We start from the raw sequence: 10,315 nt of genomic DNA on the forward strand, positions 1-10,315 counted from the left end.
AATGACAGCAGCCATTCTACACTTTCTGTTGGTAAACACACTATAAGCGCACTATATAATCAGCGCAGGCACACGGTAACTCATACATTCTGATTTTATTTAGTCCCTATCATTTAGGATTTTAACGGTGAATGGACCCTCAAAAGGTGAGTTAGTATAAACAGCTTGGTCTTCCTCCTCCACCACATCTGAACAACAACAATAAGGTTTCTCAGAGGAAACTGAATTTCAAACACCGCCTGAGTCGCGCTCTGTGATACCCTGGGCAGCCCTATAAACACGGGGCTTTATGCATGTCTATTATAAGCTGTGATGATGGCTGCACGAACTAATTTCAGTCCGTATTTAGAGACAGAAGCACTTTTGTTTGGCTGCCTCAAATGAAATACCCGCGTGCGCGTGCTGGGCGTTTTTAATGTAAGCGAACTCGTGCGCGTGGGTGTGTTGCGTATCTCCTGGCTCTCTGACGCACGAGTCAGGTGGTTCCTCTAATAGCGCGAGGAGCTCTCCGCGGTCCTGAAATCCAGACTCGCACCGCGAGGCAGAGAGATGCTCAGCTCACTCCCGACCCTCGGCAGAAACTGAACTCCAGAGGTGAGCTATCTGTTGTTTGTGCTCATGCCGCTAACGCACGCGCTTTTCTCTTTTCTCGCCGCGAACAGAGAGCGGGCTTTCCAGTCGTTTAAAAAGAGCTTCGCTTTTTTGCCAACCTGATGCGCCGCTACAGATGTTGAGGAGCAGAGGTTGTGTTGGTCGCAGAGTGTCTTTGTTCTCGAGCCTCTGTGGCTTTTAAGAGTAACTTTTAGTGCTGCAAATGTAAACATTAGGCTAACCATAACATTTGCTGAAGTTCGAGCAAGTTAAATGTAGGTTTGAAGAACCGATGGAGACGTAAATATGGTGCTTGTGATGCCGTAGCACTTCTGGTCTTTTCTCGTGTTCTTATTATTCTCTATTATTCTCTTTGTCCTTATTATTTCTCTCACTGAGACACAATTCTTGTCTTAGTGAGAAAAATGAAATGAAAGAAATAAAATTATTCTATAAGTATGATTTAATGAACGCTGACATTTATGTGCGGACTTAAAAGTTCGAAAAATAAAAAGGTCAGAAAACGCAAATAATTGTTGTTCAGAGGTTTTCGGGCTAAAGGAGAGAGTCCATGGGAACATCAGCCCTACCGGGTTACCTTGACAACAAGGGCCGTGACTCACGGAGAGCAGCAATTCGATGTCTAATGAGATTTTAGACGGGAGCTGGAAGGCGCTGCTGTTCCCGCTGCTGTTCCGCTGCTGGCGAACAGGCGGCACATTCCAGTGTGATCTCTAAATATCAGCGAGGGAAAACAAACAGTGTCTGACCTGCACAGCGATTTACACTCAGAGTCACGGCTACTACGTATTTTTACTTTGTAAAAAATATATTAACATACACTTGAAATGTGTTAGGTTAATAAAATAAAATAAACAATTCAATCTTCTGTCTGTCTTCAGGATTTTTTGTTAATTAAAAAAATGGTATGGAGTATGAAGTGCAGTATTTGTTTCCCAAATTCAGTAGAATACAGTCTGAAATAGGAGTGAATGAGGCCGAAATCTTTAAATCTGTAAGTACTTCTGTAAATGTAGCCTACTAAGGGTGGGGGTAGATGACATTTAGGAGGGCAATCATATTTAGTGGGAGCCCCACCACCGCTTCCACGCCCTCCCTGATTCTAACTACAGCAGAGCAGAGCGGATGTAAAAGGCTAACAGTAATTTAATAGTTTCTTCCCTGACATTTCACATTTATTCCAAGGTGTTTGACCTGGTTGCCATCAGAGCACCAGTCATCCCTGTCACAGACAAACAAATGGACTCAGTGTCGCCAAAGATGTCACCGTGGTTTGCGCTGTTATCATCAAAGCAGACATTTAAATTGACAATGACAGCAGAAGGCATTTTAGAAATGCCAGAGCGGTAACCACTGAGAACCTGTTAGGTATAACCGTGTAAAGGTCAGAGCTGACATGTGCTTCTTTTGTCTTTCATCTACAGGCGTCACCATGCCGTCACTCCCTGAGACCTCTGCCACAGGCAAACCTTTCCTTGTCTGTTTTGCCAACCTCCTCTTGATCCTTCTCTTCCTCAGTTCCTCCAGCGTTCATGGGGCTTCGCTGAGGGCGCATAGACTTCGTGGAAGTGAATCAGAGAGTAGGAATGTCCACCAGGTTCCTAACGCAGATATGCTGAAAGCCTTGGAGTACATTGAGAGCCTCCGTCAAAGAACCAATGTGGACCCTCCTCTCACTCCAGCTGCCGATGCTGGCCACATGGATGATGCTGAGAAGCTGCATGCCATGGTGAGGCTTGCTTCCAACCCTGCACAGAGCAAAGATGAGGAAGAGGAGGGCGAGGAAGGAAGGGAGGATAAGAGTGAAGAGCTGCTGCAGGCTGTGCTCAGCACGCTCCAGCAGACGGAGGCCTCCAAGCCTGCTCTGCTTCGCCCCAGCGCAGAGAGGACAGACATGAAGCACAGGGTGTACGTGCAGCAGAAACAACAGAGCATCACGCCTCACAAGAAGCTGCCCTTAATGTTTGAGGATGAGGAGGAAGGTGAGGGGGATGAGGAAGAGGACGAGGAGGGGCTGGAGCATGACAGCCCATACAAACGTACCAATGAGAATGTGGAGGAGAAGTACACACCTCAGAACCTAGCCACGCTGCAGTCTGTTTTTGATGAACTTGACAAGCTGACCAGCCCAAAGACCACACATAAGCGCTTAGATGAGGAGGACAACATGGAGAAGGATGATGTAGATGAAGATCTGTTTAATGCGAGGAATGCAGCGTATGATGATATAGGAGGGGATCTGACAGACTGGGGTCCACTAGAAGGACGGGAAGAGGAAGACGAGCAGGAGGAGAGGCAGAACAAATATGAGGCTTACAGAGGGCTCAATTACATCGACAACAATGACGAAGGGGCTGATGCGGATGAAGAAGAGGAGGAGGAGGATGGTGAAGGGTACCCCGTTAAAAGGTCAAAAGATCTGGATGATGCAGGAAATCTGGTGGACTACTACCTCCTGAAGGTGCTGGAGAAAACGGAAGAGGAAGAGCAGAAAAGAGAGCTAGAGGAGGAAGAGGAAAGAGAGAGGGCGGTGAGGATGGTGGCTCAGAGTCAGTACAGAGATAACATAGATCCACGGGTCATCTACAAACTCATTCAGATCTCCCAAAAATACCAGATCCCACCCGAAGACCTGTTGGACATGCTGAAAACAGGAGACTTGACGAATCAGGACAAGTTGCAAAAGAACAATGGTTTAGCCAGAGGAGAAACTACGCTCTCTAAGATATCCTCAAAGAAGATAAACACCATTCCTCAGGAAAAATTCTACAACAGACGGCTGCCTTATCCGCAAAAGACCCCAGAGGAGCTAAGAACGGAAGAGATCCTTAAAATCCTGGGGCTGGGAGCTGTGGAGAATCCCATCAGGAAGCAGAAGCACCACAGAGGCTCACTGTCACGACTTCACAGTCAGCCTGCGGGAGTGTTTGGGGAATCCACTCCCACGCAAAGGCGCCTTCCCAGCACTTTCAAAGATGACTACGATGACACCGTGGATGAGGATGAACTGGCAGCATATCTAGCTGCTCAGATGCTGGCACAGTATCCCAAACCTGCGTACAGGAACAACAAGGCGAGTCAAAAGCGGGAGGAAGCTGGCCAGAGTGCAACGGGCTCTTTTGAAAAGGCCATGGAGGAATATTTTGATCAAATGGATTCAGATAATAGCCCAAAGGAAAAGAAACTGTCTGAGGGTGACGAGAGGGGCAGTAACGCTCAAATGCAAGGCTTAGAGAATGAGGCAATGATGAAACTGCTGAGCTATCTGAACCCAGAAACTGAGGAAAGCGATGCCAAAACTGCCCCGGGAATATAAATCAGGCTGTAGATATATATACATAATTCTCTATTGTTTTGGTGGAAGGAAGAAAAATAAAGTATTTTGAAGAATAAAACATGCAGTCAACTTTAGTTATTCTGTAGGTTTACAAACGTTCCTGTTTATTAGCAGAAATGTAAGTGTTCAGACATTCTCTTGATGTTTTTCTTTTTGTTTTTTTCCAGATGACTTGGTTGCTCAAACAACACTTAATGAGTACACGTGTCTCACCAGCCTTACATTTCAACGCACACACAATCAAAGCCAGTGTTGGATCCTTTAGATTCACTTGTGTTTTTTTGGTAATTCTTTCTTAAATGTGGTCATATGTGACATAGCTGAGGTAAATAAAGCATTGACTTTATTTTTTTCCTTACTGTCTAGTGTTTCTCCATTTGCTCACCACCACACAAAGCATCGGTCTTAACATATAATAAAGTCACAAAACAACTAATACTAAGTGAAAAAGGTGATATTGGCTCATTTCAGTCACTTCTCCTGTCACAAAACCCTGAGATTAATAAATATGAGCCTTCAAAGGCACTTACAGATGCAAACATCATTACTATTCTTCACACCTGAGTCAAAATATCACCAGGTTTGTGGTTGTTGTATGGCCACAGCACTATCCTGAAAGAGTTTACTGCCAAGCGATAAACATCTTGCTTCATGCTTTCAAATGTGAACCATCCGCCGTCCTCTCTTGGCTCAGTAGGCAGGTTTGCTCATGTATTCTTCCATCGTCTGTGGTGACATAAGAGCCACAAGAATGAATTTTCAAAGAGTCAGGGCAAAGCTTGCACTAGCTAAATGTTTGACAAAAGCTTAATATACCTCTTGGAGTGTGTCGGCCTCCTCCAAAGACACACCCACGGCCAGTTTGGAGGTTTCTAAGATCTCTCCTCCCATGAGGAATTCATCCAGGATGAAGTAAGCCTTCTCGAAGTTGAAAATGATGTCCAGCTCACACACCTGAAAAAGAACGACACAGCATGCATCAGATCAGAGAAATGAATACATCTCGTAACACTTCACTGAATAGTTGTTTTACCATAAACAATCAAACGATAATAATGGTAATGAATCATTTGCAATCAGCTTAAATCATTAGGGTGTGTAAAAAAAAATAACATTTTAAATATTACAAAAACAATTTGATAAAAACTTAACATTTCATAGGTGGGTGATAATTTTTCTCTCATCTGTATGCACTCCTGAAAAAATCTGTTATGAACATCAGTTGTGACTGTAACCATTTAGATAATGTTGATACATGTTTTACAAATCAACTCTTTACCGATCAATAAACATCTATGTCTCTCAAACTACAAACTCAAGTTTAATTAACTATCAGTTTATTTTTTTAAATGATACTTATTTAGTTATTTAAGTGTTATTAAGTGGATGAAACCACCAATTAAAGTTCATTAAATTTTAGAAAGAAATTGCAAATATATGAAAGAAAGAAAGAATTACAAGGAAAAATAAATACATATATGCAGACTTTTATATATTGTTGTCAAGCCAGTTTGTTTCCCAAACAAATTAACCTCCCAGTGTTTTGCATTGAGAACGCAAACCACTCGTTCTCATTGGCTGGTTTTTGTAAATAAGAAGGTTCAGCTGATTTCTAAGTCTAGTCAAATCATGAGTGCTTCAAAGTGTTTTGAAGCAGCGACAGATTACAGACACCAGAGGGAGTCTGACAAGCTTGAGCAAAGGAGTTTTTACTGTCCTCACCATGAAAAAAACCCCCACATTGCACTGTTTCACCTAAAAAGGCACCCACAGTGACTCTGTGTACTTGATTTTTAGACTAAGCTCCTTTAACCTAATCAAGGGGTCTGAACTGAAGTTGATAGAGCTACATAAAGTGCACTCAACTTCCATTCAACATATCTGTATCTATGTGCAGAAGTTGAACACAGGCTGTGAGCCAGGGCCTGCCACCTGACATCACCCAATGTATAAAAAAGCTGAACCAATTTAGCCTGAGTGAGAAAAAATGCCAGTAGTCAGGGTGTCCAACAATCACATACTTGAGTCCATACACGGTGGCTGTATCTTTTCAATATTTGAGAAGAATTTTGAGAGGCTTGCATAACTCCCAGTATAACACTGGTGACTTAGGTCAACCTGTGCAGAGCTGTTATTAGCCAAAATAATTGAGAACATCTTAGCAGAGAGGGACAACTGAGAAAGATGGATGATGTTTAAAAAGAGCCCCTTAACAACCTTTGGATTGTTGTAGGCCATGGCATCCAACTCTACTTACGTTTCCAAAGTATTTATCCAGCAACTCAACATATCTGTGCAGCACCTCGAGGGCAAGCAGCTCATTATCCTTGTCCTCCAGACCAGCACAGAAGTACAGGCTGGCATACCTGCAGTGGAGGAAGAGAAAAGCTTATTGTGATAATTTTTACAATGTTGTCATAAAACAAGAATGCAATACAATATGGTGAAATATAAAAATACATATATATATGTTAAGTCTAATTGTTGAATGTGTCATTGTGTTTCTTAAATTTGTAAGGTCTTAGTTTGGGGGCGTAGCGGGGCTTGTGGAAACACAGACCCAACAATATATATATGTATATGTATATATGTATTTAAGCTTGGTTCCTCTACCAGAGGCCTGGGAGTTTGTGGGTCCTGTGCAGTGTATGAAGCAATTTCTTTTCTAACTAAAGTTAACTAGACAACTGACCAGTAAGATGCTTCATGGACACCTGTTAGTTTATTTCCTTGTTGTTTCTTCACCAGTGAATAAGGTAAAAGAGTTGATTCCAAGATAAATTTGCATTTGGGAACTTTGGCTGCGAAGCCATGACATGCAATCAAATAATCTCTCAAGATGCAAGTGAAACATGTCATCATTGGACAGCAAAAAACAAACAAGTTCATCAGAGAGACAGCAGAAGCACTTTAAGTGTTGAAATGAGCAACCTGGCACACTCAAGAAGAAAAAAGTGCATAGGTAAGCATAGCAACAGAACTGCAGCCGATGATCACAGCATTCTTTCTAAGTAAAGAAAGTATACTCTCCATAAGGAATAAATTATCAAAGTGTGACACAAGGACCACAAAAGTTGCAACCATTCATCAGTCTTGATAGGCCAGAAACTGCAAAAAAACCCAAGAGCTACATCTCAGACTCTACAGGCATTTAACTTTAAATATCAAAGTTCAGGTCAATGCAATTAGAAAGATACTAGAAAGAACAAGTATGTTTTATTTGGAAGGTTTTTAAGGAGAAAGCCTCTTCTCTCTAAAAAGAACAAGGCAGCACAACTTAGGTTTGCAAAGTTCTGCCTGGACAAACCACAACACTTGTCGAACAATGTCCTTTTGACAGACGAGACTGGAGTGGCGATATATGGCTGTAATGCACAGGGGTGGGGTTTGGGGGTGGTGCACACTAGAGACCTGTTCAAGGTGTATCCTGCCTCTTACCCTATGGTAGTTTAGATGAGCTTATATGATTCAGATAAGCAGTGGGTGGTTGTAGCTCAGGGGTTGAGCAGGTTATTGGGCCAAAATCCTCCTCAACAATGTGTGACACTAATAAAGCCACACAGAAAGCCATTATTTCAAATTATTGCTGCTACAGGCGACAGAGAGAGAGAGAATCTGCATAGTGTTTGTTAAGTAAATAAGTAAATAATGACGTGTAATGTGTCATGTGTCCTTAGTTACCTCAGGTTGTAATTTAAGACCAGGTAAATACAAAATTATGCCTTGATATGTAAAATCTTAGAAGTGAAAGAGGGTGTGCTTTCAACATCCGTGTGACTGGTTGCATCTTTCCAGGACAGAAATCATATCAAACAAAAGAAAGGTGAAGAACCTCCAAATAAATACAGCATGTGTAGATGTTTTAACAGCTCTTGTCCGTTCTTTTCCATAACTACTGGATCTATTGTGAATTTCTCAACATTTACCATAAAGCCCAGTCTCAATACAAATGTGGCATTAAAGGCTTCATATAGAAAAAATCTTTCCTTATTGGACTGTGTTCCCCACCTGTAATCTAGGTCATCTGTGATCTGTGTATTTATCTAGATCTTGATGTTATCTGCTGATAACAAGTGTGTTCGCTCTGTGTGCAATTTTGAAGTATGAGCAAAGGCAACATGCACGTTAACCATTAAGCAATAAAGAGCCGTGTGTTGTGCCGCCACCTCTTGTAAACTATCTTGAGGTCCCTCCATTGGAGAAAGTTGCAGGAACGTGGCGGACGAGCCAACACTAGCATCATCATGTCCCGGATCACCTTCTTTTTCTCCCGGTCTGTTAATGGCGTGAACCATTTCTGCAGTCGCAGCTTCCCCTGTCGACTGAACAGCAACAGAAAGCGCATCTGAAGGTAAAGCAGATGGAAGAGCAGAAAACAGTGACTTTGGTTTAGTCATTTTTAGCCCTGCAAACACATTGCTTGTAGCTAAAAAGTGGTTAATGTGTAGCTTTTCAGAGAAACACAAACATAGAGCGAAGCAGTGAACGGTAATACCTGCCTTTGCATGTGGCTGTGCCAAACCGCAATTACATTTCCCAACTAGACATGTGTAAAGATCACTAGGGAGACATAACACCTCTAAATCACCTTTGAGTGCAATAACACAGTAAATATAGTGGTTGTGTTGTGCAACAGCAATTAATGAAAGCTCTTTGCCCTGGGGTGTAGCTGCACAAAGCATTGCTTCTACCTGCAACAAGGTGACTATGAGAACATGTGGAGTAAAAATAGCCATGTGTGGAACAATACTTGCTGAATCAGACACTTTTTAACCCTGATGCAATTATTTTCTATGCTGTGTAAATACCAAAGAAACTCAAGCACCACAGATTTGTATTCATTTACTTGTCTGACTGGATCTGGGCTTTACCCAAAGTCTAGTTATCCTAACATGAGGAGGAGAGGGCTCACACAATTTTTTCTCCTCTAATTTCCACTTCTTAAAAACGTTTGGGCCATGCCTACGGATTTCATGACCTCTGAACGAGGAAGTTCTTGCTATTAACTGATTATACAGCTGTAATATACAAATCCAAATAACCTACAATCTGCTGATCTCAGGTTAAAAAAGAAACGAAGCAAACAACACACACAAACAATAATTTGGATACACTGAGCCAATAATTTGACGCATTTCATTGCCTATAAGCGGATAGAGCCACCTCAGTACATCCAGTTATGGGCACAGGTTACTTACCATTTTGTAAGCCGCCCAAATGAAATCCTGTAGCCCTGTAATTAAGCCCTGTAATCGCAGAATCCCAGTACTCTCACTTACTGTAGGATCGTGTGCACTCTCAAGTGTAGCGACCATTGTTCATCTACCCAGAAATCCTTGCCGCTCCCACCTTCTTCCAGCCGAGAGCCGCGCCCTGCTACTCTGCAGCTGCTGATTGGCTGCAGAGGAGGCGCACTCAGACAGGTGAGCAGGCAGAGGGCTGCAGGTGGGGTATACAGTACACTTCAGCCTGGTGGGAAATGTAAGCTGCAGCCTCTGTTACATACTGCAACAGTGTCAAGCAAAGTTTGGGGTCACTCAATCAAAAATATAAGAGAAAAGCTAAAACTATGGCTTCTGTTTCAGTTTATTTTCCTTTTAAATCAGCATTTTAACTTATAGCTAAATGCCATAGTTCTTTGTTTCTGTAGCAAGCTGTCAGTTGGGGGTTTTTTGTCAGACTTTTGTCTCATAATTGTTGTGTATGTTTTTTTTTCCTTAGTATCAAATAATGTAACTTTTTTTTTCTTTCTCCTCAGTATTATTAACTTATCAGACGTTTTTCCCCTTTAAACACGACTAGCTTAAACCTAACTGTAAATTGAAAGAACTAGCCTTTTTTTGGCTCGCTATCAGTTAGCGGAATTCACGATGACTGCTTGGTAACCTATGTCTTTGTGGGGTTTTTTTTATTGTATATTTCTATTTTATATTTACATTTTATATTTACAATTTCTTTAAGCATCATCGTGTTAAAGACCTCACCGTCTTGTATTACCCCAATAGATCACTTCACTCTGGAAGTGATCTATTAATCTTTTAAATGCTTCAGCTTTCAGAGCTCTCTGTTGTGGTACCAGCTCCCAATTTGGATTTGTGACACAGACATCCTCTCTACTTTTAAGATTAGGCTTAAAACTGTCATTTTTGATAAATCTTGTAGTTAGTTGTTATTGTTGTTTTTTTTTAATTTGTAGTTTTTCTTACCACTGTTGCCAAGTGCTTGCGCACAGGGGGTCCTCCGACTGTTAGAGGGTTCACTCCGACCTACAATATAAAGTGCCTTGAAATAATTATTATTGTGATTTTGTTTAAATAACATTGAATTGAAATGTTAATATTTTATGTTGAGTATTTCACTCGAGGC

The 10,315-nt window shown here is 41.8% G+C and overlaps 2 protein-coding genes across 2 annotated transcripts; one reads left to right on the forward strand and one right to left on the reverse strand.

The window, feature by feature from the left end:
- The first annotated feature begins 484 nt into the window (after window positions 1–484).
- On the forward strand, window positions 485–4,295 carry scg2a (secretogranin II a). The gene is made up of 2 exons (XM_084951181.1): window positions 485–594; window positions 2,037–4,295. Exon 2 carries the CDS (start codon window positions 2,045–2,047, stop codon window positions 3,926–3,928), a length of 1,884 nt encoding a protein of 627 aa, XP_084807307.1. The 5' UTR covers window positions 485–594; window positions 2,037–2,044; the 3' UTR covers window positions 3,929–4,295.
- Window positions 4,094–9,255, reverse strand: ap1s3a (adaptor related protein complex 1 subunit sigma 3a). Its single transcript, XM_084951182.1, has 5 exons — window positions 9,148–9,255; window positions 8,116–8,294; window positions 6,207–6,315; window positions 4,766–4,903; window positions 4,094–4,675 (listed from the first exon to the last, which is right to left on the reverse strand). Exons 1-5 carry the CDS (start codon window positions 9,148–9,150, stop codon window positions 4,640–4,642), a joined length of 465 nt encoding a protein of 154 aa, XP_084807308.1. The 5' UTR covers window positions 9,151–9,255; the 3' UTR covers window positions 4,094–4,639.
- Window positions 9,256–10,315: the final 1,060 nt, after the last annotated feature.

Source organism: Perissodus microlepis, chromosome 14 (genome assembly GCF_051167445.1).
Source record: "Perissodus microlepis isolate ML-2025 ecotype Zambia chromosome 14, ASM5116744v1, whole genome shotgun sequence".
NCBI lineage: Eukaryota > Metazoa > Chordata > Actinopteri > Cichliformes > Cichlidae > Perissodus > Perissodus microlepis.

Coding starts and splice junctions, on each gene's coding strand:
- scg2a (XM_084951181.1), top strand. CDS start 2,045: ATGCCGTCACTCCCTGAGACCTCTGCCACAGGCAAACCTTTCCTTGTC.
- ap1s3a (XM_084951182.1), bottom strand. Junction 4,904..6,206: donor TGGATAAATACTTTGGAAAC/GTAAGTAGAGTT, acceptor GTTCTTTTTCAG/GTGTGTGAGCTGGACATCAT. Junction 4,676..4,765: donor AGGCCGACACACTCCAAGAG/GTATATTAAGCT, acceptor ATGTCACCACAG/ACGATGGAAGAATACATGAG.